This window comes from Podarcis raffonei, chromosome 2, assembly GCF_027172205.1.
Source record: "Podarcis raffonei isolate rPodRaf1 chromosome 2, rPodRaf1.pri, whole genome shotgun sequence".
Lineage (NCBI taxonomy): Eukaryota > Metazoa > Chordata > Lepidosauria > Squamata > Lacertidae > Podarcis > Podarcis raffonei.
Window position 1 is genome coordinate 87,924,389 of NC_070603.1, and position 27,634 is coordinate 87,952,022.

Genomic DNA, 27,634 nt, shown 5'->3' on the forward strand with positions numbered 1-27,634 from the left:
CTCAACTCTCCACTCTGGCCTTTATCTTGTGAACTACCAGCAAGCTGAGGGAGGGGGGTTCACCCATTTGTTTTCTGGCACAGAGCTACTTCCTTTGTTACCTTAATGGCCCACACTTAGAGGGTCTTTAGCTCACCAGGAAGCCTGGTTATTCAATGAATTGAATCCACCTGTATCCAGGAATTAGAAGAGGGCTGAAGTATACAGCCTATCCCCAACAACTCATAACAATACAATACATAAGTTGTAAAAAAACGTGATGTATTCCCACCACGTACAGATGACGCCCCACTTTACACGGGTTCAGGCACCCTACACAAACTGAAAATCGTGTAGGTGGGGAGCACCCTTTAAAAGCCTCCTTCCTCTCTCTCCAAATTACTACTCTCCAAAAATCAAAAATACCGTATTTTTTGCACCATAGGGCACATTGGACCATAGGGCGCACCCAGTTTTTAGGGGGGGAAATCAAGAAAAAAAAATTTCCCCCCCAGCCCCAAAGGGCAGCGTACAGGATGCGCACAACCTCTCCCTGCCGGAGGGGTTTCGCGCAGCTATGGCACAAGCCAAGGCAGCGAGCAGGATGGATCCCGCTCGCTGTTTTGGCTTCCCCTTTAGCCCCACGCAGCCTCTCCTTGCCAGAAGAGGCTGCGTGGGGCTAAAGACTCCATAGCCCCGTGCAGCCTCTCCTTGCCGGGAGACGCTGCGCAGGGCTTTCCTGGCTTTACTGGGAGGATTCACCCACCTCCCGCAAAACCGGCAGAAGCCGCGCAACTCCTTTAAAGAGATCGCGGCTTCTCCTGGCTTTTCTGGGAGGTGGGAGAAGGGACTGATGCGGCCAGTCAGTCCCTTCTCCCTCCTGTGGAAAAGTCCGCAAGAGCGCACGGAGCTTGTGTGCAGCTCTTGGGGGCTTTTCCCGCCTGCCTCCCCCCTGCATTCGCTCCATAGGACGCACACACATTTTCCCTTACTTTTTAGGAGGGGAAAAGTGCATCCTATGGTGCGAAAAATACGGTACTGCACCAAAAATATCCACAACTGGAATTGCTGCAATATCATTTAAGCAGCAGGTGGTGCTATACCACCCTGGAAAAAAATTACATGTTGGTCCTAACTTTTGACACATTGTGATTTTTTGAACTTTTTTTAAAAAATCATCACAACACATCTTTGTTATTATGAAATGGACGATCTCATGCTTAGCCAACTGCATTATTTCTAAAGCTTTCTGAAACTGCCCCCTTTCTGTATTGCTAGGTTATTTCATACACCTGCTACAATATGAGTGTGGCACAATCACCGGGGCAGTGGAGAGAAATTCAATTCAGTTCACATTTAAAGGTTTCTCTGCTAAATTGGCACTTCCTGAAATGGTGTGTGAACCAAACACTCAGCCATCCTTCAAGATTCAAACTTCTCTGAATTCTGCAATGAATTAATGAGTACAAAAATTCATATACTAGGTATAGGGTACAAAAAATCCATCTGTCTGTCTATCATTTGTTAGTCACTTTTTTCAAAAAGTGTCCCAAAGCAACCTGGAAGCCAGCTAAAAGCAGGTAAAGATAAGCCTTTAGCACCTAAAAACAGATGAAGGTGGAACTACACATGCCTCCCTGGGGGAAGCATTCCACACGCAGGGAGCCACCACTGAAAAGGCCCAATCTTATGTTTCCAGGCTCTGCACCTCCCATGGAGAGGGCACACAAAGAAGGACCTCAGATATATTAGTGAACATAGTACCCAAATATTCACTGGTGAAAATTGCTTGCACATTTGCCCTATAATGCTGAATAATATTCATGAAGACTCTTAAAAGAAAATCTGCAAACTGATGTGGGAATGTGGAGAACTGAAATTAAGACTGGAAAAATGAGAAACCATAACTGACACATTTGCACATTCCTAGCCACAACTTTGCTAATCCAAGCAACTGCTAAGCAAAACAAGTATCTAAAACCGCCATGAGGAAAAGCTAAGTGATGCTGAGCATTTTCTGTTGGAATTCCATATGCTTCATGATGGACCTGCATATTATAACATGGTAAACTCAAAAATTAATCTGGCCGTGTCACAATGGATCATCTGTCATTGTATTCAGTGCTGTAATTTGTTAAATTAAGAGACATAAAGGCCTGATTTGGATGTCATAACAAACCATGCCACCATATGATCTTGGTTTGTTATTTTAGTTTGTGAACAAACAATTTGCAGTATCAACATATCTACACAACCCCATTTCTGCTCATTAATTTATCTGCCTTTATAATGAATATATCTGTACCCAGAAAAGTTATTTACATAGTTTGCTTTGTTGATGCAGTTTTAGTATATCCAAATTCATATGAGGGATATTGGCCACAAATATGTTTATTATATCTTGTCAAAATATTGTCTTTATATTTATATAAAATCTTTATAAGCGTCTTTTTAAAAAGCAACAACCCATTATTGGGAACAGGGTGTCCTTAAGTCTCTATTGTAGAGCTCGCTTGGGCTATTCAGTGAGATACAATTCATTGACAGCTTAAATTGAACTGCATTCCGCTGGCACAAAACCATGGAAGGAGGAAAAAACCTTGCAATGAATCGCAGTTATGAAGGAACCAAATGTCATCTAGTTCAGCCTCTTCTACACCCCCTGCACAAGAAGGGAAATCAAATGAGGCAGTTTCTGTTCACAGAATCATTTATTGGAAGCAACTTTAGGTGCAAACAGAGTGTGTTTTCTACATAATTTTAACCAAGGTGATTCCATGAGCAAGTATGGCAGAAATTGAGACCCCCAATTTACCCAGTATCTATGCAGCGTTCAGTAATTAAACCCATGGTTCTGCCACTTTTCATGTCTTACAACTACTTTATAAAAAGCAGTTTGAACTATTTAGTTAACTATTTAGTTGATGGTTAACTATTCTAGATTAACAATTAATAATTACATTACTCTTTGGGGGGGGTGATTATTTACATCTCATTATTAGCACATTGAAATAGCAACAGAAAAGTGTCTTTCCTCACCTAGGTTGCGGAAACGAAGAAAGCTAATCGGGTTCTGACCTTTTTGTGAAAGGACTGATCAGTTCTTGTACTGAAATCAGATTCCTAGCCTCAGAATGTGCTCAGAGGCATGCTGTTCTTTAATTCTGACTGTTTGTCTGTTGTACCAGCCTCTGGTTACTGGATCTTGGGGTTCAACTAAAATAATAAACAACAACTAACAAGGAAGGAGCCCTCCCTTCTCTGATGTCACTGATGAAGCTAAATATCTGGCTTTACAATCTATGGCCAAAAGCTTTTAAGTGAGATGTTGAAATATTTGGCATTGTCTGCATGCAAACTGGGTGTGGGTAAGCTCCAATAGAACCGGGAGCTTTTAAATTTATTGGCAAATTCCAAAATCAAAAGCACATGAAGATAATATATCACTGTGTATGTGTGTGATCTGGCATCTAGTCAGGAATGTTCTGAACAGAGAAGTAGCTTTTGTGACCTAAGAGATACAACTGTGAGCAATTTTCACATTGGATATATCACCACCGAGTGTGATTCATCACTGCAGCTCTGTCAGCCTGAAAAGATCTCGACCACCAGCAGCCAAGGCCCATTCCTGCCTCCATTCCAGCTAGCAGCCACAACCCCATCACAGCTGTGGCAGGACCAAAAGGCACCAACTCTTCTGTAGGCCATTTGCAAACTGTGGTGCAAAATGGTGGCATGTTCTTTCCTTTTTTATGGCTGGAGATGATGTTGGAGAGGAGATGAATGATGCTATGAGACAGGATGACAAGGAATGCAATGTGGTGGTGATGGTGAGTTCTCACATCCCTGATAGACAGATAGGGATATAAGCAAGGGGATGGACAAACAGTAGAATTCAGGGGAGGTGAGTGAAGAATGGGTTGTGGGACAACTCTGATCCATCCATCCATAGTGCTTGGAAGGCAAATCATGCAGGCAAACAATTAAGTGAATGCTTCACCCTTGTGTATATAAATTAGCTAAGGAACCGGGTATCCAAATCAACAAATACAGTGGTACCTCGGGTTAAGAACTTAATTCGTTCCGGAGGTCCGTTCTTAACCTGAAACTGTTCTTAACCTGAAGCACCACTTTAGCTAATGGGGCCTCCTGCTGCCGCCGCGCCGCCAGAGCACAATTTCTGTTCTCATCCTGAAGCAAAGTTCTTAACCTGAAGCACTATTTCTAGGTTAGCGGAGTGTGTAACCTGAAGCGTATGTAACCCGAGGTACCACTGTAAATGGATTTCCAATGGGGGCCCGTGTCAGACCCTCCTGAGCAGCTGAAGTGCTGACACATAGGCATAAATATTCTCATAATAACAATGCTGGATTTTGACTACAAACCTGAAAAATGGGTTGCTTTAAAGAGCATTAGAAATGGAACATGTGTGTCCTTATTTCTTGTGCTTGGATTTCTAGACTGACAAACAATCACAGATGTTGACAATACAACTCATGCTGGATAGATTCTTTGGTTGGGAAACATTCACTGTGATGCGATGGAAATATGTCCGTTACTGGTGAATGTTAAGTAGGTTGGAGTTTCCAAAAAATGAAAATAAAAAGGGTCCACTGTCCTGGAAGGCAAACTCAGAGGCGTGTTTATTATGCCAACTTAACTAAGGCTTGTTGAAGACCAGAAGAGCATTGTTCAAAGCCTGTTGCTGTTGTTTAAAAAAGGCAGAATAAAAAATTTAGTGTAAGGTTAACAACTCAAGGCTTGTTCCAGGATATTGTCATCTACCACCTTATGTGGAAGAGTCACCTTAAGCTTCTTGTCTTTCTGCATGGCTTGGCAGATGGTTTCATATGCATTGTTGTTGCCGGACCAACAGCGTCTAGCAACCTGTCCATAGGGAACAAAAATAAATGGGTATAAATTAAGAAAAGAGTTATTTGTCTCTCAGCTATGTCAATCGTAGGAGAACACTTCTAATCAAATGGTTCTCATTTTTAACACATTTGATTTCTCAGTACAGTATCTAGCTCCTTCACCCCCTTGGCCAGGCATAGGCAAACTCAGCCCTCCAGATGTTTTGGGACTACAATTCCCATCATCCCTGACCACTGGTCCTGTTAGCTAGGGATTATGGGAGTTGTAGGCCACAAACATCTGGAGGGCCAAGTTTGCCTATGCCTGCCTTGGCTGTCCCTGCCCCCCTTTAAAGTAAACCTGGTATGTTTTAGTTCCAGTTACAAGATTATTGGCCAGCACTAACCACAGGCAGTCACAGTATCAACAGGGTGTTTCACAAGGTTCCCTCTGATGTAATGGAAATACTAAGGTGATCTGTAATATGTTTCATTTTAGATACAGGCATTTCTTGAGCAATCGCTGCTCGTTATATGGGGAGGTGTTACACGGAGCTAAGCACTCCTAAAACTGACTGAGTACAGTGATAAAGCCTTTCCCACATTTAAAGAGGCTAGGAAAACACTGTGCTTTGAGGGTTTGAAAATCAGATTTAAAGTGTTCAAATTTGAGGAAAGCGCCTGGAGGAATCCTGCAGTTATCGCATCAGTTCAAGCTTTGTTTACGGGCTGCTGTTTTTATCATCTGCCTCTGATAAACGAGGCTTATTAAGAGTGTTCCTCAGTGGCTCAAGCCTAAAGATTAACTTCCTATATGACATACCTACATCTCTTTCAGCAGTGATAAAGGGAGTTACATGCAGAGCAAATCCCTTTTGAGTCCTGCATGATAAATTGACTATGTCCACTAAAGCAGGATGGTTTTCAGTTGCTCAAATCCCTCCTGCAAAATTAAAGACCCCGAATCCAAGACCCAGTAACACTGACCTGCCTCCACAAGAAAAAACCTTCAGCTACTGGAGCTAAACTGGAGCCATATTCCTCACTGCACAGGACTATGGCTGTTTTTTAGAACGTTGTACAGGACAAACTCCTGGAGACCTTACTAAAGCTGCAAGTGCTACATTTCATTAGAAAATAGCTAGCCGAGGAAATGACACTTTGTGATTTCACGTGAACTTACTAAGACATTTATGAAATTCTGTATTTTTCAATACATTTAAAAACAAACAAACACCCAAGCAATATTTCAGAAAAAGCAGATCAAGCATATTGGCTTACTCCATTGCAAACATCCCAGCTTAGCATCATCTTCGCACGTTCTTCTGCATCTGCTGAGCCATCCAGGACAAGGCCAAATCCTCCGTTTATCACTTCTCCCCTTTAAAATGAATTATTTATTTTTTTAATCACTTTTTTGGAGTCGAATAAATCACATGCCAGTGCACTACAATCAGACACACATTTGGGAGGAATGAAAGATACGTATTCGACCTAGAACAGTGCTGTAATTGGGCACATTTAACTGATGGCAAATAGCCAGTTCAAGTAATGGACTCTGAGAATCCTGGTGCAGGATAAGGATTTTGCCTTTTCCCACACTATGCCCAGCCAGCAAGACCAATTCTTATTAAAGTGCCAGTGCCAAGGGTTGAGCTTGCTGTAATTCTCCTGAGTACAAGATAGTCCAAACAAGTACTTGTTTAAACAAATAATGAAAATGCCTGCATGTCTGATGATTAAGTGGCTAAAGTTACTGGGTTTCTCAAAGGCCAGGCTGTGGCTATTGAAGTTTATTACACTGCAGTGTGGAATTCAGTTGCTGTGGTGGCAATGGCCACTTTGGAATATGAATAAAGACCTTGGAATAGGGTCCTAATGGAATTATGAGAAAGTATTCTTTCATTAATTATTTAATGAATAGGTTGTTTTTTCCCCAGTTCCTCCAGGCTTTGTTATTGGGGGATTTGTTTTCATGTTACCTTGCTGACAAGTCATAAGAGCATGACGTTTGCCCTTTGCAAGTGTCAATCTAGTCCAGTACAGTGGTAACTCGGTTTAAGAACAACCCTCTTTACGAACTCTTTGGTATAGGAACTCCGCAAAACCGGAAGTAGTGTTCTGGTTAGCGAACTACGAACGGAAGCCAAACGGTCAAAGGGCACAGGCGGCAGGAGGCCTCATTAGGGAAAGCGAGCCTCGGTTTAAGAACGGCTTTGGTTTAAGAATGGACTTCCGGAACTGATTAGGTTCATAAACCGAGGTACCACTGCACTCTGCATACAGATGCTCCTGGAAGTTCACAAGTAAGGCGTGAAAGGGATGGTCACTGCCTGTTCTTTACCCCAGGTAGCTGATTCTCAACGTCTGCCTGGTACTTAAATGTATACTACATCATATCTGGATGTTCCTATTTTAGTTATTGTGGATAACGGGGACAAAGCAGAACTCAGCGGACTCTATAACCTGTAACACATGCTGTAAATGTGGCTGAAGGCCTTCAAATGTTTTTAAAGCCGAGATGATAACAGATTAAACAGAGCAGAAGCTGATACTTTAAGGGTGCCTTCATATGTAGAGGCTGCAGCTGGGGAAAAAAGTAATTAAAGACTGTGCTACTTTTCTTAGATGCCCAGGTGCGAGTCAAACACAGAAAACAGTTAGCTGGAAAGCTCTGTAAAATCCCACCCCACTGTTCTTTAAAGAAAGTTTTAGACTACAACCACAATAAACTAGTTTCAACTCTATTTAACTCAACAAGAATTTGACCAAGGCTGAAGCCTAAGTTGTGTAAGCATTCTAAAATGCATAGGTTTGCATCTAACAAAGTATCCAATGAGCAGAATGACTTCTGCTCAGCCAACAAAAGATTCTCTCCCTCTCCTCCCCTGCTTGTATCCTGTGCGCACACACCCCACCACTGCTCTGGGGGGCCCCAACTCTCTGGAGCAGGTTTGGGGTGGGACGAGAGGGAGGTGAAATTCTGCTCCAGAGGAAAACTGGATATACCTTAAAATACTGGATATACCTGAAATAGACAGAATGGACGACAAGGTTATGTGTAAAGGGTTAGATTTTACAACCGCAAACAAAGAAAGATTCTTGTTGCATTTTAAAGACTAAAAAATTCATTATGGCATGAGCTTCCACCATCAGATGCAATCCACAAAAGTGTTTGCTTGTCATTTGTTGGTGTTTAAGGTGCTACAAGACTTTCCTCTATTTTTGTTGAAGGCTAACATGGCTGGAAGTTCTTAAAATGGATTAAAGTAGCCACACAGTGAACTGAGATTCAACTAATGTTGCCAGGGAAATGTCTTCAGGGACCAAATCAGTATTGCCACAGAGGCCAGCATGATATGAGTAAAAAATAGCTAGATGTTCAGGCAATGCTGAGATTAAGCACCAATTTAAAATGCTTTCCCAAGTGCTGTAGTTCCTCCACCTATCTCTGTGTGATGCCTGGTCAGAATCAGTTTCTAAGTTTCTCCTACTAGAGTCAAATCTAGAATTCTGCCAAGCAGTTCAATAGCTAAGACAGTGAGGTCCAGGTTTGCCCCACTCCACATGCCTAAAAATGCTCATAAATTAAACTTACAACAAGTCATGTTTGTTAAGCTGAATTTTCCAACAAGTCTTCTCACTTTTATTGGAGAGCGCTTTGCCCTCATTAGTACTGGGTCATATATTCAAATAATTAAAGAAAGATGTGGCATTTTGACCTAAGCTAGCTCCTATAATTTCCAGATGTCTCCATCCAAGGTGATCAAAGAACTCCAGGCCCCTCTTGCAATCAAGACATCACACTGTTGACTGTGTACTTCATTTGGTAAATTGCCTCTGTCTCTTTGTTGCTACAAGTCACTTTGGCCTCCTGCTAATAAATGGGCTTTCAGAACTGAGCTGCCCTAACAATGGCCAACCCTAATGTAACTCCCTATATGCTCCAGCTAATAGTAAAAGGATTCCGATTCATGTGAGTAAGTAATTAATGTTTAGCTCTGTTTAGGCGGCATGATTATCAGCCTATAAACAAAAATATCACTTAAGTCTCTGAAGGAAGAATAAAAATTTGTGGAAAGGAAACTAAAACATGCATATTAGAAGTGGCTGATAAATCCATGTGTTTATCCATTGGTAAAAACACTGCAGTTCAGATCTGTCAGTTCTCTAGCCAGCAATATTGACAATGGAATGCTCAGCCTCACAGACATAAGACAGCACACACATTTTATCATGAACTGATGAAAGATTGAAAAAAAGCATGTCTGAATGATGGAGTTTTCAAGGACCAGATGCATGGATCCAATGCAGCCAATCCCAGTGCTGGGCATGAACTAATTCACTGATTAATTCACTGAATTAATTCAAAATTCTCTGACTCACACCTGAAAATAGTTCCCGTAATTCCCAGGTTAGTTGAACGTGATTTTATTTTAGTTTATATGGGTTTCATCACACAGCTCTGCATCTGATTGTGGTCACTGCATTTTCCATTTTTACGTATCTGGAAAGTGATTTTGTTTTAGCTTAAAGATCATAATTGTTGGGGGAAACAAATAAAGCAATTCTTCACATTGTACCGTGTGTGAATGTTTTGATGCTTACTTAGTCTTATTACTTATATGTAAAACATCAGCAGAGCAGCTTGTAAAAATTTTGAAGGCTGAAAAAAATGTGAGGACCACATGAGTGCATTGTGTCTTGAACTGTAATGGAATTAGCTCCATTTTGGAGGGGGTGAACTGGAACTGGTAGTAACCCCTTTTAAAAAATGAACTTTCTGAGCAGTCTGCAGTCCCCACCAGCCTCAAACTTCAGATCACCTTGATTCCTTCTAATGGGCAATGCAGACAGCCACCATGGAGAGTGAAGTACTATCACTAGTGCTTTTTTACCCTTCCTATTTAGTGCAAAGTAGCCAATGGAAAGTATGAGCTTAAATTGCATATTTACCTCATTGAAATCAGACCGTGTTATCTTTTGACTGGGACAGAATTACATGTTAGAAGAAACACAAGAGGGCAGAAGTCTCATTGTACAGGTGGAAGTCCTTGTGCTAACAGGCCAACTTCATTGGATACAACCCACAGAAAGGTGCCTGATTCTGAATAAGGCAATTGGTCCATCTAGCTCAGTATAGTCTGGACCAGAGGCGTAGGAAGGGGGTTGCGGTCCACCCTGGGTGTCATGACTGAGGGGGGTGACAAAATGGCAGGCTAGTGGGTGGCACACCTTGCACCCGGTGACCAGGCGACAGAGAGCAGTCATCCTCAGCCATGGCAAGGCCATAGCTGTCAACGTTTCCGTTTTTTTAAGGGAAATTCCATTATTCCTAATAGGATTCCTCGCAAGAAAAGGGAAAAGTTGAGAGCTATGGGCAAGGCGCACCTGGCCGCAGCAGCTAGTGTTGTGTAGTGGTTAAGAGTGATAGACTCGTAATCTGGGGAACCGGGTTCGATTCCCCGCTCCTCCACATGCAGCCGCTGGGTGACCTTGAGCCAGTCACACTTCTTTGAGGTCTCTCAGCCCCACTCACCTCACAGAGTGTTTGTTGTGGGGGAAGAAGGGAAAGGAGAATGTTAGCCGCTTTGAGACTCCTTCGGGTAGTGATAAAGCGGGATATCAAATCCAAACTCATCATCATCACCTGGCTGCTGAGAGCAGGAGAGTGAGCAGCAGCTGCCCCACCCCTCTCCTGCCCTGAACTGTGGTAAGGAGGAGGGCACCCTCCATGCCCTGCCCCCTTTGGGAGCGTGCCCGCCCTGGGCAGCGCAGGCATATGTTCCACCATTGGTATGGAGCAGGGATGGGGGAATCTATGTCACTTCAGATGTTGAACTACAACTTCCACAACAACCCATTACCATTCCAGGAAGCTAGCTGTACTAGCTGAATATAGACTGTGTGGTTCCTGTGATCATTTATGTCTGCCAGCAGGAACAACAGGAACCAGGATAGCAGAATGGGTGAAAACCTCAATGGACAAGCGCTGCAAGGTTGAGGCAAAGGAAAGGAGCAGGGACTGTTGTGCCTAACTAAGAGCTTGGGGAGGATATCTTGCTCTAAGAAATCTTCCAGGTTCAGTGCCCACAGAAAAAAGGTTTAATTTGCTCCTAAAAAAAGAAAGAAAGAAAAGCTAAAACTAATTGGAGTGAGAGCGGAGGAAAAAGCAGACTGGCACCTGACCTGTTTTGTATCAGCGATCCCTTGCTGCATTTTAGCATATGGACATGTTATATTGGGGTCCAAAGGTCACAGGTTTAAATGCAGCTTGCGGGGAATTGAAATGCATCTCATCCACTGGCACCCTGAAGAACTAGGCAAGTTAATATGGTGTTGGAAGCAAGTTCTATTTAGAAAGAGAAAGAAAGAAAGAAAGAAAGAAAGAAAGAAAGAAAGAAAGAAAACCTCGAAACTACCATAATAGTTGTCAGTTTTCCACTGAATGCAGTGCTCACTGTCTTAACATCTAGGACTTTTTTAAAGATCTGGGAATGAATTAGCAGAGAATCTTGCAACATTAATCAATAAAAAGAAACCTCAAACTCCAGCAGAGTCTACTTAAACCATTCTTATCCTGGTTTTGCACTCTGAAGGCAGCTAATACTGTAAATTCATTCAAAGGCAGCCCACAATAATGGGCTGTGCTGCATGAATCCCATTGGAGCTGTATAAAAGCACAACTGTTCCTCAGTTTCCATTAACTTGCATAGAGATTGTGTGGGGCACCTTGATGTGTTTCTAAAGCACAGATGGAGAACCTGTGGTCCTCTGCATGTTCCTGGACTTCCATCCCCCACTATCCCTGACTACTGGCTATTGCTGGTTAAGGGAGTTGGAACCCCACAACATCTGGAGGGCCACAGGTTCCCCTTCACTGTTTTAAAGTCTTTCCAGAGGAGTAACTGTGTTAGGCTGCTTCAGCAAAAACAACAAAGTGTGGCACTTTAATTTGTCACGGCATAAGCTTTCATGAGTCCACATCAGACTGTCATCAACGAAAGCTTATGCCACACTATGCATGTTAACATGCCACACTACCCTTTGTCGTTTATAAAGTTTGAAACAGAAGCAATGGAGACTCCCATGAAGGCATGTCCTTCAGCAGCTCAATCCTGTTGCCCTACAACCATTGCTGTTTTTTGCTGCAGCCGCATGGCACTCAGGAAATGACTTCTCCCTTCCTTTTGAAGACAAATTCTCCTTACCAGCCAACGCCACCGCCGTTGTGCAAGGCAACCCAGGTGGCTCCTCTGAATGAGTCTCCCACAAAATTCTGAACAGCCATATCTGTGGAGTGAGAAAGCAGATGAATTACTGAAGCATGGGGATTCTTAGGTTAATGTGGGGGAAGGCGCATAATAGACTTGCAGCTGTGAACCCAAAGCTTTCCTTTCTTTCTTCATTTAATTGACTGTTTCCATGCCAGCTATCACATTGCCCTAACATTGTTGCCAGAGGGCTAAAGCAAATGCGATGGTAGCAGATCTGTGTGGCAAACTTGAGATTGCTGCCAGATGCCATAGCAATTTAAAGCACAGCCAGTGCTAATTCCGGAACTCAAGACATCCTTAGTGAGTCACCTGAACTATGAGGAATAGGCCTGACCAGGGCAGGCAGCCCAAGGAGTGTCTGCTTCTGCTTCTCCTCCTTATGAGCATCACTATGCTGGCTCATGACCTGTCCTTCCCTCAGACAGGTGAGCAGGCAGGCAGCGCCAGCCAGCATGACTAATGGTCGGGGATTATGAGCGCTGAAGTCTAGCAACATCTAGGAGATAACAGACTCCCCAACCCAGGCATAACAGAACACAATCTTCTCCAGAGCCTGTTGAAATCCTTGGAAATATCACATCTCTGAAGGCCTTTCCTTGAGAATGGACTTCACTTTGTGATAGATTGTAGGCACTGCTGATGCATTTTAGTATGTCTCTGAGTTATTCAGTTTGGGGCAGGCTGGATGTTTCTTGTTTAATTTAACTGGCTTCGAGTAAGTATGTTTACAGTGGCTGTAAATTGCCTTGGGAGGGCTTTTGCCCCGAAAGGCTGCCTTTAAATAAAAATACAATCCTTTAAATAAAAATATAAATGCATTTTCTCATGTTATGTGTACTTATAAAACTGATAAACACTTCTTAAGTAACTTCAGCTTATCTGAAATTCAACCATATAAAAATGGAATGTTATTATTTACAAGCAAATTCCTTGTCCTGGAAAATATCTAAGGGCGTTTCTAGAATGTTGTTTTTGGGGGATGGAGGGCAAGATTCAGCCACACACTAGCAAATACAGACTGCACAATTAAAGTTGATTTTGTGGTCTTGCACAAACATTCCCAATAAGGGAATTGATGGGGAAATGCACTGAAAAAGGTGAGATAATGCAGCATCCCCACAAATAAGACTGAATGTTCAACAAACAGCTGGTGTCATCTAAGTGCCTCACAAACTTTGTGCAAACAAATCAGGAAGAGTGTGCAATAAACAGGTGATCCAGGGCAACTGAAGGTATTACAAAGATGTCTGCAAACATGACATGCATGCTGGCAACATCAGCCCTGACATGTGGGAACCCCTTGCAGACGACCACAGTGCTTGGAGATAGGCAGTCAAGGTGTGTACCCATAGCAGTAACCAGAGGAGGAATGAAGAAGAAGAAGAGGAGTTTGGATTTGATATCCCGCTTTATCACTACCTGAAGGAGTCTCAAAGAGGCTAACATTCTCCTTTCCCTTCCTCCCCCACAACAAACACTCTGTGAGGTGAGTGGGGCTGAGAGACTTCAAAGAAGTGTGACTGGCCCAAGGTCACCCAGCAGCTGCATGTGGAGGAGCGGGGAAGCGAACCCGGTTCACCAGATTATGAGTCTACCACTCTAAACCACTACACCACACTGCTGGGAGGAGCGCAGAGAGAAGAAACACCATGGTGCATCTGGACACTTTCATCTGCCCCAGCTGCAACAAAAAATATCTCTCCAGTATCGGTCTCTACAGCCACAGCAAGCAATGTAACCCTCCAGTGGTTTGACTTCACCCCTGAAAGTGCACTCCTCCGTGGTCTCCCAAGACAGACAGGTGCCAACCATTAAATGTTCAGAATCTTGGGAGGGAGGAGAATTTCCACAGTGATTTAATCATCGGCCTTTCTTCCCCTTCCCTCCACTAGGCAGGATATCTGCATTTTTATGTTTTGAACTGCCACAAATGTATTCATTGAACTGACACCTGACATTTTGTTTAATTTCTAGTGGCTCCGCCTATCAGATGCTGGGATCTTGGTTAGCTGGGTAGAGATGGGAATACCAGCGGGTTCAGCTTGTCATTCAGGGGCGAGAATAGCTGTAGATTCTGAAATTCTCTCTTTTATTCAGGGACGGGCGCTTTGTCCTTCTTTGAATTAGCTCCCTGTGTATTGATGGGGTAATGGCCATTTACATTATAAATAGTTAGAATATAATGTTTACAGTATCCTAGTCTAAGTTGTGCACTCAAGTTCTGTACTCTAGATGTAAAGAATATGCTATTTTTACAACTCCTTTTTTTTTTAACCTCGCCCTGTGCATGCTTATGCCATCTCTGTCTACTTACTGCCTCAGAAAAAGTAGGATATTCCCTATGGAAGTTCAGACTACCATAACCTAGTTAACCTTCCAAGCCAAGGATGATTCAGCATCTCCCTCACCCCCTATTTTGACATCACTGAATTGCGGGCAACCTGTGTAGCAGGAAATCTTACCTACCAGACTAAAACTCTCCATGCTATTCAGCGAAATTATTTTTCGCACCTTAATCAATTCTGATCGCTCAAAAGAGACTATGCACTTATTCAGCTTACCTGCACAAAATGCTGATCCATCATAGATGTTCGACGTTTCTCTGTAAGGACTGTCTGTCCCGCTTACATCATGGTGATCTCGACTAAGGACAACTGGTGCCTGCAATATAAAATAAAAGCTGAGGAGAGAGCAGTCAGAACTAGGGTGGGTGGGAACAGATCACTCTTCCTATTTAAAAGGAAGAGCCTCAGTTGACAAATGTACACTAAACCAAACTATGGCATAACTCCAGGTAACATGGCAGCAGAAAGACCGGGGAAGGAGTTATCACAAAATCCACCCTTTTAGATTCCAAAAATACTTGCTCCAAAATAAGGCCCGTTGAGTTCAATGGGGCTTGCTCCTAGTTAAGTTGGCATAGGGTTTCAAACCTAAATCACTCCCAGAATTCCCTATTGCCATCTGGCATGGATCTCTAATGGGATGGGTCAGAAATGACAGACCTGGTGAAGAGAACAAATTTTTGTTTCTGATCTTCTGGCAAGATTAAAGGATTATCTTCATCCTCAATCCCTGCTGTAAATTATTTTAGCATGGAGACCAGTCCAGATGGAGGTACCAGCTGACATCTTCTCAGGGAAAGACTTTAGCGGTGAGTGCTTGTGTTTGATAAAAAGCTTAAACTTATTGAAGTGGAAAGATATGGAGCATGGCCCTGTTTTAGGCTGCTAGCAAATTATGTGGTCTGCTTGTAGTGCACTTATAAAGATGGAAACCATGACATTAGATCATGCAGAGAGAGAGAGCTGATAGTTCGGCATGAGGGTTTAACCTCGCCCTACGTTTTTCATTTATAGTCAGTCTTGATTGATAAAAGTATCTTATATTAATAGGCCATTCTGGAGTTTCCAAGAAAGATCCTGGGGTCTAATACTGAAAGCTGATATGCACGGTCATTTCCTATTGTATGCCCCCTGGACAGAAACAATACTTTAGCCACATTTCTCTGCCATGAATCGTTGTATTGAAATAAGTAGGAAGGAATATCTGTGAAAACCACTGGTCATTCCTAACAGGTTTTAAAAAAGGAGTTGGGTTTAGAAATAAATTTAAAACCCCCCACATTTTATACAAAACCTTATGACACCATGTGGTTAGTGTTAGAGCCAACTTCATTTCTGTGGGAATGTTCAAGGAGGCAGGAGCGGATATATTGTTAAATTATATCCTTCCCAACTTGTGTTAACAAGTTCTACAATTTAGCAGAGTAACATACCTTTTTTTAAACTTGTACAGCGGATAACGTCTCTGCCAGGCTTGTTTAAGCCTCTAAAATAAGTTTCTTGGTAATTCTCCCTTATTCCCTCATAAAAAGATTAGACACAACACAGTCTAGTATAAAATTATATAAAATAGTTTACTCACATTCTGTTCACAAATGGATCCCAGAAGACAAACTTAGGTTACAAAATATATACACCAGGAATCTATCCCATAAGGAGATAGTTCTTTTGTCCTCTCTTGGAAGCTAAGAAAGCATCTCAAACTAAGCAGATGTTGCTTCTTCGAGGAATGGAGTCAGAGAGAGATATGGCTGCCTCCGCTGAGGTATTTTGTTACCTGCATAGGTGAGGTCATGCCCACCTCTGGTCACATGTAGAGGAAGTATGTCCCAGCCCAGGAGGAAACAGGAAGTTCCGACTGGCTGGTCCAGACACCCCCTTTTATGTCCACTCTAGGAATGTTGTATTTGACTGCTCTGTGTTTCACATCCCACAATTTCAACCCAATATTCTTTGTTATTCTGCTGCACATTCATTTGCTTCAGGTGGTTTGCTTTTTTAAAGGAAATATCCTTGTCCCAATGTTTTATCTTATCCTGCCAATGTGGGTGGTGTTCAACGTGTATTTACTAGATAGTGGAACCATGTGGCTTTTTCCATCACAGGCCAATCTTGTATGCTAGAGGAAAAGAAGCAGGTCACACCAAAGTGACATATGCAAAGGGAATGTACCTTAATTTTTCCTTCGGCGATGCTTCGGTTAATAGCCAGTGCAATAGCAACACGACCCTTCTGATCTGAGTACAAAATTCTGGCTTGGGAACCCACAACCTAGAAAATAGAAATAATAGAAATATCTCCAATGCTCTAGATGTGAGCCAGCAACATTGCTCTTCCTCACAATACACATCTTCAATGATTATATTATGATGATGCCATTAGGCTTGAAATAATAATAATAACAATAATAATAATAATTAATAAATAATAATAATAATTTATTTATATGCCGCCCATCTGACTGGGTTTCCCCAGCCACTCTGGGTGGCTTCAAGCAAATTATAAAACCACAGCAAAACATCGCACATTAAAAGCTTCCCTATGCAGTACAGGGCTGCCTTCAGATGTTTATTGAAGAAGCCTTTTATTGTGTCTGGGTGCACAGTTGTGGTGCATGTGTGGCCCCAGCAACAGTTTATCTGGTTTGCAAATGTGCCTCCCAGGCTCCCAGAGTTTGGCAACACCTGGTTCATCCCAATCCTAGAGCTTTAGCACTTAAGCTCTTCACGTTTAGGTCATTTGATAGAGTGTCATTTGAAACATTTCTAATGTTGGACAAAAATAGCAGTGGGTAGTTTACCCATACTTTGGGATTCATGCTTGACTTTTGGTGCTGAAGGACTAATGCTCATCATAAGAATAAATCACACATTGGCTGCCTTGGACTGCCTGAAAGCACTTTTTCTTTAAAGGTCTGCCTGCCAGAAATGAAAATATTCCCTGAAAGTCCTGTTAGCTTGGAAATTTTCCAAAGCCCCTTCCAATTTACATGACCCAGTTAGTGCAGCAACTATGGCCTAGTTTTTGCTAAAGTACCGGTAATAAATCTGTGTCTGAGCTGGGCTACTTCAGATTGCAGATGGGGCGCCTCAAATGTTTTAATGTTTCTCCATGCAAAGGAAAATAGGTGTCAGGGACAAGGATTTTCGTATAAAAAACAATCCATCATGAAAGGTACGCCCTGCATGCATGTTTATCACCTTAATGAGAACTAGTGACCTGAATAGAACTAGGCTGGATTCTGCATATAGCCAAACTTGCAACCAGGGCTACTTAGATAATCCACCTCTGCAGAGTTCCAACCCAGATTTTGAGGTTCCACTGAGTCAGATATGTTTAATGGAGCAAAAATAAAAATCTGTTATTGTTCTGGAGGTAAATTTCCAGAATTTGGCAAGCCAACAAGAGGAGATTCCTCTCTTTTCTGCATCTTTTCTTTAACATAATGTGTGTATGCTTAATTGGAAATAAAACCTGTAAACTGTTTTCAAACCTTGTATCTTTGTAGTTAAAGAAAAAATTCAAATTTTAAAAATGAACTCCCCGCAAAAGGCACCTCAATTCTGATCCCCCCCAAAAAAATTAGCAATTGCAGTTGTCTACAAATTGTGATATTGCAAACATTAAAAACAACAATAAAAATACAAGCAATGGCTTGGACCCTAACTTACCTTTGAAACAGAATTTGTGTTCATAGTATGGGACTTTCCTGCTCTCCCCTCCCCCCCCTTCCACAGCCCACTGTGATCCCAAAGATTTGATCCCATGGGTTGTTGTTGGTTCTTGGGAATGGTGTGGGAATGCAGCTTGGAGCAGCTGCATATGGAGGTGGACTTGGCAGAAATCGCACACACCCTTAAGTGAATTAGAGGTGCAATTCTGGCCAATTTGTTTTTACTTTTTTAAAAAAGAGAGAGAGATGGATTATTATTTTTTTAGGAAAAGGTTTATGTATTTCTTCATTTTGGACACATGCACAAAATCCATTCTATTCCAAAAACTGGAAGTGCTATTATTACTCAACTGGAATGGAACCAAAAGGAATGTCATAATTTCAGACGTTTCATGGAGCAGAACTGAGAGAATTAGTTTATTCCTCCTTGCAAGCCACATCATTGCTCAGCCCAATGATGGCAGCTTTGCAATGATGTGGCAAATGTGATTCAAAATGCAGAAGGCAGCATAGCCACATGGCCATTTTATCACATGCTGTCTGATCCACTCAGGCCACAAATGAATGAGGAAAATGTGATAGTGTGAACTGGGATGCTCATGAATGTAGGAGTGTGAGATGCCTCTGTATCCAGAAGGTGATTTATTTTTTTTTCAGAGGCCTGGAGGCCAAGGCAAATATCACATACACAAACCTGCATACTATAGCCCCACTCTGTTTTTCTTTCTTTCTGCCTTTACGTAAATTGCTTTAGGAAGGTGCCAGTGAGATTCTGGTACTGAGAACACAGAGACAACCATTTACCAAGACAACAGTTTTAGGCTTTTGATTGGGCTTAGTCTTCCATTTGGAAACTATGCCCTTTAAAATGATGGCACTGAATCTGAGCAGTGCACACAGTCATTCTTTTAGTTGGCTGGATCCACATACCAAATTGTGCCTCCTGGCTTCCTGGATCCAGCGGATGTTATCGGAGTATTGCTGCTTCACAGATGCAGTCACTGGACAAGAGGAGGGGAGAGGGGACAAAATGGCTCATAAAGTGAGTACATTGCAGCCTAAGCCATGTGGTAACTCCAGAGGCCAGCACCTAGATACACTATATAGAGAATAAGATACAGGGAATGAAAAAGGCATGAGCACCTTTAAGATGACAAGTTAAATAGGAATGGAGGGTGGATAAACGATTGATTGATTGATTGATGATTGATTGATTGATTGATTGATTGCCACTAGGCTTGGCTTGCACATAAACATGCACGGTCTAGAGGCAAAGGAAATAATTTACCGTTCTTAACCTGAAACCGTTCTTAACCTGAGGTACCACTTTAGCTAATGGGGCCTCCCGCTGCCACTGCGCCACCGCCACGTGATTTCTGTTCTCATCCTGAGGTAAAGTACTTAACCCAAGGTACTACTTCTGGGTTAGCGGAGACTGTAACCTGAAGTGTTTGTAACCCAAGGTGTTTGTAACCTGAGGTACCACTGTACTTTATCTATTTAGCAAATTAATAAACCACCCTTCATCACACTGTAATCCCAAAGCGGTTTCCAATAAAATAACAAAAGCAAGATAGCATGTTCATGACCAAATATAATCAACTGCCAGAGATAAATGTCAAATATCTGCACCAATACTGAGGAGACATTATTTTAAGCCTGCCCAGGCATGATCTCTTCCATGATGCTTGCAGTTCAGCTGCAAGATCCTTTAATTAAGCATTGAGGATTAATATGCCAGTCTTTTTAATAACCATGAATAAGACATCTGCTTCCTCAGGAGAATTATACTGCATTTTAAATTCCATAGGGAACTATCCTATACAAGGACATTGGGAGAATTGAATGAAAAAATGTGTTTAAAGGGCTTTTGCAAAATATGACAGAACAAATACAAAAGGGAGTATGAATATCTCTGAAAGGCTTTAGATCACCCTGGAAAACAAACATGGTATATCTGGGGTGCAAAACAGCTCAAGGAACAAGCATGGACTCCCCACTTCTCTTCTGTCCAAGTGCGGCAATTCATTCACCCTTCCTAGGTAGAATCACTGACCTCTCATTAGCTTAACTTTGAAAATCCTTCCTGAATTGCTGAGTCTCACATTTAAAATAAAAAGGGGGGAAAGTTGCCTCTTTTCTCATGAAACTGATCCTTTATCAATTTACTTTGTTGCCTCTGCTGCTTGCCGATCTTTATTTAGGTTCCAGAAGATACTAAAAGTATGTTGTGATCTCAGCCACATTATTTGTGTCAGCAAGGAAACTGACTCCCTAGCCTGAGAGTTATTTTGTATTTTATTTTTACATCATCCAAGCCTCTCCAAATATACACAGGAAAGCACATTCTTCACATAAAACCGGTAAAGACAATTTCACTCCCACGCCAGCCTTGATGCAGAGAGGTCATCATTTCTCAGCAGATATTCCAATTTTTACAGAGTGTCACTTCAACGGGATAACCTTGGACATACTAATTTTGACTTTAAGAACGTTGCAGGAAGCAACCATAATCACATTTGAGTGCGTGGTGCAAAACACCAGCATTAGACTATGATTCAGTCTAACACTTTATATAGGTTAATGCACAAAAACCAAAGTATCCTGGGCATTCTGCTTCACAGAAGCCTATTTGCTTGTAGTAGCTATAGTTCTGAGGGTTGCCACAGGCACCAAGAATTAGTCTAGTCCTAATTAGTCTAGAATTAGTCTAGTGGGTTAACAAGGTTCTTAGCTGAAGATTGGTCTTGGTCCTCATATCTTTTCCTTCTGCTTCACATTGTGTGGTAGTCCTTCTTTCTGCTTCATAGCATGGTGTGGCATATAGCATCAAAGGCTATAAAGTTTAAGGGCTTGCTCACTGTGCATGAGAATCACTTGGCTACTCATCAGTAGCTCACACCTGACTGTGAGGCAATTGACCTCACAGGAAAACTTTTCATTTGATGTGATTAGAGCAGATCTAAAAGTTCTCCCTGTGGTGGCCTTTCTGCACATTCTATGAAAAATATATTAAATAGCTGTTTACGACTGTTAAAGCCCCAAATGGCTTAGGACTGGGACACCTTTTCTATGGCTGCATAACTCTCCACCTAAGAAAGCTCACTTTGCCCCCTCTTTGGTTACTTTCTGTCCTCACTATGCGAGGACCTTCCTTTGCAGTAGGCATCTAACCTGCCAAGTCATTAGTGACAACCTCTCCTGAAACATCCAATACTTGAAGTGCTTTACCTGCTGTAACTACTTTATCTGTCTACAGGTGCCAATGTGGTGCCCCCTAGATGGTTTTGAACTCCAGTTTGCATCAGAACCAGATATTGTTATGGCCAATGATCAGGGATGATAGGAGATGTAGTTCAGAAGCATCTGGAAAAAGCACCACGTTGGTTACCCCTCGTCTATTAGTTTGCATTTTAACTGATTATTTAAATGCTTCTTCTGTCATGTGGCAAATCACCTTGAGTATCTTTTTTTTTCTTTTTTTTTACTTTCTTGGGCTCCATGATCACTGCAGATGGTGACAGCAGCCACAAAATTAAAAGACGCCTGCTTCTTGGGAGAAGGGCAATGACAGGCCTAGACAGCATCTTGAGAAGTAGAGACGTCACCTTGCCAACAAAGGTCCGTATAGTTAAAGCCATGGTTTTCCCAGTAGTGATGTATGGAAGTGAGAGCTGGACCATAAAGAAGGCAGATCGCCGAAGAATTGATGCTTTTGAATTTTGGTGCTGGAGGAGACTCTTGAGAGTCCCATGGACTGCAAGAAGATCAAACGCATCCATTCTTAAGGAAATCAGCCCTGAGTGCTCACTGGAAGGACAGATCGTGAAGCTGAGGCTCCAGTACTTTGGCCACCTCATGAGAAGAGAAGACTCCCTGGAGAAGACACTGATGCTGGGAAAGATGGAGGGCACAAGGAGAAGGGGGCGACAGAGGACGAGATAGTTGGATAGTGTTTTCGAGGTTACCAGCATGAGTTTGACCAAACTGCGGGAGGTAGTGGAGGATAGAGGTGCCTGGCGTGCTCTGGTCCATGGGGTCATGAAGAGTCAGACACGACTAAACGACTAAACAACAACAACATCTTAAAGGAAATAGCAAGGCAAAAACATTTTTTAAAATAATAAATAAATAATGTGACAGGTTTCGGTCTTTACAGTTTTTGGCATTCCTTTTCAATTCTGCTTGATAAAATTATTATTATTTTTTATTATTGTTGTTGTTGTTGTTGTTGTTGTTGTTGTTGTTGTTGTTGTTGTTATTTAAAACAGAGGCAGCTTCCCTTCTTCAGAATGACAGTGTATGGCTAGGAGCCTGAATGTGGAATGTCCCAAATTCAAAGAATTGGAATTTTGTTTTAGTCATTATACTAATGATATGCACATTCCACAAGAGGAGTGTTTGAATGGCCCAACAAAGGAGTGACTGTAGCTATTAACCAGCCACTCAATGGCCAGCTTGATCTAAAGTTGCTGACTTGGTGTGTCAAAAATGGATCCCATGAGGCCATGTTCTGTACCTATCTGTGGAAGACAAAGAGGCAATTCATATGTCCATATGGAGAATATGGGTTGACTGGAACCAGGAGGAATTTGGTTCACAGTGAAGCCACTGTGTGTTTGCTTCACCACAGGCACAGTTTTTGCCACTCAGCTCACATTGACCACACCATAATCCCTCCACTTCTGGAACTTTTCCAAAAGAATGGTAAACGTGGTTTGGGTTGCAGCAAGGTCCAAGGTAAAGCAAGCAGACATTTCCCCATGTTAACAAACCCTGCAGAGATCCATTCAACAGGCTTTCTCAACCTTCCAATATGTCACTCTTGAAGATGAGGACTGTAGCTGAAGTTCTGCTTCTAGCTATAGCATAGCTGAACATAACAGAGCATTCAGTAACAAAGAGGTCAAAGGGGATTCCTAGAAAGGTTCATCTTATTAGACATCCACTCCACTGAAATTCAGTAGTTGTTTCTCGCTGAATTCCTCTGTCCATTGCTCTGCCAAGCACAACAACAAATTCAATAACTGAGATGCAACCTAATCTCCTTCAGTCAGCTGGATTTTTAAAATGTCTATATATACACACATATACACACACACACAATTCTGATGGGCACTTTCTTGTGAGACACAGCCTTACAGCTTTATCTGGCATTAAAATAGTTTGGGTCTCTATCCCCCCTTGAATGGTGGGAAAGTCAAGGCAGTCTTTCTAGGGTCGGATGCCATACCTTCCGGGAATATCTGCACTGTGAGAATGAGAGCGTTCCAGCTTGTCACTGTGTTTGTCATCACCCAATCGCACAAAACAAAATAGTCTTTTGCAGGCCCCCTATAGTTCCATATGGGCAGGGGGAAGAGGTACCTTTGCAGAAGGACCATAGTTCAATGGTAGAACATGCTCCTTGCATTCAAAAAGTCCCAGGTGCAACCCCTAGCATCCCCAGGTATGAGCTAGGAAAGACTCTCTATGAAACCAGGTAGGGCTGGGTGATACCCGTCTGAAACTCTGGCGCTATTGCCAGTTACTACAAGCCATATTGAGCTAGTTGAACTATGGTCTGCCTTAGTATTGCAGCTTTCTATGTGTGTTATTAGGCAAAGGTGCTCTTTTTTAAATTGCCAGCAATTTGCTCACATCTACTCATTTCCTTAAAATTAAATAAATTAAAATCATATTTAAAGTATTGTAGTGGGGTTAGCAAACTTTGTTAATATTGAGGGGCACATTTTCTCAGGTGTCAGGGGCTGTATGCTGGCAGAGGGCAGGACTAGAACTATATGTGGGTAGGTCTACACCTTCTCTCTCATCCTCTCTCATTCTCTCTCTCTCTGGCCCTCCTTTTTCTCTTTCACTCCCTCCTCCATTCCACCAAACAGGTTGCTGGCAGAAGAACAGACCACTCTTGCCAGAAGTCTAAAACTATCCCTTGCAGAGGGACTTTGAAATTAGGCCGAGGGCCACATTAAATTAGGCTGAGGGCCATGTGCAGCCACTGGTTGCCCACTCCCATCTTACAGGAAGTCTTCAATCCTTTGCCAGCAAACCAGCCAAGAGATGTCAAGATCAGAAAGCCAAGTAATGAAGACTTCATATGGCGAAACCGCTGTTCAGTCCTTAAGTATGACAACATGAATTATTTTGCTTCCAGTGTGTCATCAGGTATATGACCTCATTGTATGAAAATATTATATTTAATTCAGTCTGTCGTATCTGCGTCCGATCTTATTCCCCAAAAGCTCAGTTGCATAGATGGGGTGGTATTCAACTAAATAACTGAACTCATGCAAGGATTACCACTAGTGCAATTTCCTCCCCTCCCCCCCCCCTGTGCTTTCCATCTTCAAATCTTCCCTGGAGGGTTGGTGGAACTCCCGAGCAGATTTAGGAGGCACACAGTGGTTGCGGGGGGAGAGGAGAACATTATATTGTGCAAATAGAAATCCTTGTGCTGATGGAGCATTAGTCTTAATGCTATGTTAAATACAACCTCTCATTTTACCCCAGATCTCCCACTCTGAGCCCTACACTCTGTCAGTCACTCTGGCCTCCTCTTGATGTTTCTACTCAAGATTTACTTGGTTTTGTTGCCTGTAATAGAGGAAGAGGTTGCAGATGTCAATGACCCTGCAAATACACGTAGAAATGGCGAGAAGTTCCAATGGCTATAAAAGACATATGTGAACTGTCAGAGGCAGCATGCCTTAGAACACCGGTTGCTGGGAATTACAGATGGGGAGAGTGCCATTTTGCTCATGTCCTGCATGAGGGCTCCTCAAAGGCCTCTGGTTGGCCTCTGTGAGAACAGAGTGCTGGGCTGGATGTGTCCTTGGCCTGATCCATCAGGGCACTTCTGACATTTTGCGCCCAGAAGATGTGTCTGTCTGGGAAATTTACCTTGAAGTGGATAATAATTTGGTATTTATGGTCTTAGTTGCAAGACACAATAGACTGCAGGTAGGTTTATCCATATCCCAGATTCACCTTCCATACTAGAAAATGGGTCGTCTTACCTCCCTGAAGCACAGCTTTCTCAAGCACTGATGTTGCAATGAAGTCGGTGGTTGCCAAATCTTCTGGGTTGCCTGAGGTACAAACCCAACGGAATGGTCCAAATCCCAAAGAAAAAATGTCACTGGGAAGGGAATATGTTTCACGATTAGAAGATAGCTGAAATTCCTGCCATATTTATCCTGGCAGTTAGCAATGCTTTTCTTTCATTAACTGAAGATGAAAGAATTCCAGCTATTTTAAAAAAACACACTAATCCAAACACTAAGTTCTTCGGGCCATTATTTTTGAATTTCCACCAAGGCTTTACAGATGTAAGCTACTGTTTCTGTTCGTGGGTATCACACCTGTCATAAGCACGTTCTGACAGAAGAACAGGGAGGTTTAAGTGAAGAAGCAACCAGCTAATTTCTTCTACTCAGAGTAGACCCATTGAAATTACAGGCAACAACATTTCCTGCAGGGCTTCTCTTCCCGGCCCCTGCATATGTTGGCAGGGCATGCAAAAGCACGCATAAGTGCATTTAGTCCCCATTTCACCCTCTTCCCAGTCCAAAAGGACCCACACACCTGCAATTATGCATCAGTTGGACACACCTAAAATGGTTGTCACCTGTAATGGACCTAGGTTAGTCATGTCCATTCATTTCAATGGGTAGAAGAACTCGGTTGGATACAACATATATTTTATTCTTCAACTACATTCATAGTTAGCAGCTAGGGTGGGTTTAGTAATTCCTGGTTTAGTAATGCAGCATGAAACCAGGAGCCCAGGAAAGGAGTGTGGAAAAGGCAGGGATTTCCCTTTGGAATGCCCTATAATTTACATTTAAGATGTGTTAGCTGGTCTATATTCTCTGGGGTGCAAAAAGAAAAAAGAAAAGTGGGGGAGTAAGTTAAGTCTTGGAACACACTGCGTTTTGTCTCTCAAGTGTTTCATCTCTCTTGCTCGATTCTCTCATTACAGTGGTACCTCGTGTTACAGATGCTTCAGGTTACAGAGGCTTCAGGTTACAGACTCTGCTAACCCAGAAATAGTACCTCAGGTTAAGAACTTTGCTTCAGGATGAGAACAGAAATCGTGCGGCGGCGGCAGCATGGCAGCAGCAGGAGGCCTCATTAGCTAAAGTGGTAACTCAGGTTAAGAACAGTTTCAGGTTAAGAATGGACCTCCAGAATGAATTAAGTTCTTAACCCAAGGTACCACTATACTTTCCTCCAGCGCAGAATTTGTCTGATAAATCCCCACCAGCTCTCTATACATGTTCATATCCACATGACAGAGTGGCAAATGGGACGAGCTTCTCTATTCAAGGAGCTCACATTAGTGTTTAAAGCCCTATAGCAACTTAGGTCCCAAATATCTGAAAGACCATCTTCACTCCTACTGACGTTCTTGGGTGTTAAAGATCTGCAGAGAGGGTTCTCTTGATAGTACCTTCACCCTCAAAAGTACAGGGAAGTAAAGCCCCCAAATTGTGGAAGACCCTTTTCACTGACGTGTGTTTAGCATCTTCACTTAACAGTTTTCTCCATGTGCTGAAGATGCACTCTGGCCTTTGACAACTAAGGAATTTTGTTTTATGGGACCGACCTCTTTCGCTGAATTTTTACTGTTCTGTTCTATCTGGAATGGTTTCATTTAGTTTTTATAACTCTGGTGGTTTTATCTATTTTCATTATTGTATATTCTGTTGTAATCTTCCCCGGGACTGTACGGTGAAGGGCAGCTAAGAAACCTTTTGTGAACTGCAGCTTTTAAGAACCCATCTTATAGCTTCTGGTCTACCGACAGATTATTTAATCACAAAAGACAATTCAGTTTTTATGAATATACAGGAATGACAAAAAATGGTCCCAAACAGGAAAACTCATTCAGTGTCTTTCTCCTTCTCTTCCTAATCCCCACCCAAAGCACAAGATTCAAGTCTTCTTTCTACATTGGTGTTCCACATTTTATTCTCTCCTACATACCCCATAATGTGTTGGACGTAAGAAGGGTATCGAAATTCAGCTTTGCTGGTACCTCTTTTCTCGATGTCAGCACCTTTGGAACAATTTAAATATAGGTTTCAATTTAAAGTGCTGGGGTTTTTTTACCTTTAAAGCCCTACACAGTTGTTGTTATTATTATTGGATATGGAATTATGCTGCTTTGCATGTTGTGCTGGATATGACTGCAGAAAAATAGGATATAAATGTGATGATGATGATGATGATGATGATGATGATTCAACCCTTTTGCCAGAGTTTTACAGACAGGGTTTGGGTGAGCAGGATTGGATAGCTCTCCAACTGGCTGACAGTGGGGCATATTGGAAAAAGTTATACATTTTAAATGCCACACAGTAGGTATTGCATGCAGGAGAAATTAACATGAAACTCACATGTGATTCTTCTTGAATGTGAGATCATCATATACCAATGGTTACATGCTTTTTCCTACACAGAAAAGCGCCCCCCTTTCCTGTAGAAAATGTGCAACATGGGGAG

The 27,634-nt window shown here is 42.3% G+C and overlaps 1 protein-coding gene across 1 annotated transcript in view; it reads right to left on the bottom strand.

Annotated features, from left to right (window-relative positions):
• Positions 1–4,595: 4,595 nt before the first annotated feature.
• The window catches only part of UROC1 (urocanate hydratase 1), a 50,386-nt gene continuing 27,347 nt past the window's right edge, over positions 4,596–27,634 (bottom strand). Inside the window, exons 13-20 of the mRNA XM_053378032.1 lie at positions 27,116–27,188; positions 25,144–25,265; positions 19,058–19,128; positions 16,627–16,725; positions 14,671–14,770; positions 12,044–12,125; positions 6,114–6,213; positions 4,596–4,866 (exon numbers count right to left, since the gene is read on the bottom strand). Of these exons, the coding sequence (XP_053234007.1) occupies positions 4,726–4,866; positions 6,114–6,213; positions 12,044–12,125; positions 14,671–14,770; positions 16,627–16,725; positions 19,058–19,128; positions 25,144–25,265; positions 27,116–27,188 (788 nt within the window). The 3' untranslated portion in view covers positions 4,596–4,725. The remainder of the gene's footprint in view (positions 4,867–6,113; positions 6,214–12,043; positions 12,126–14,670; positions 14,771–16,626; positions 16,726–19,057; positions 19,129–25,143; positions 25,266–27,115; positions 27,189–27,634) is intronic.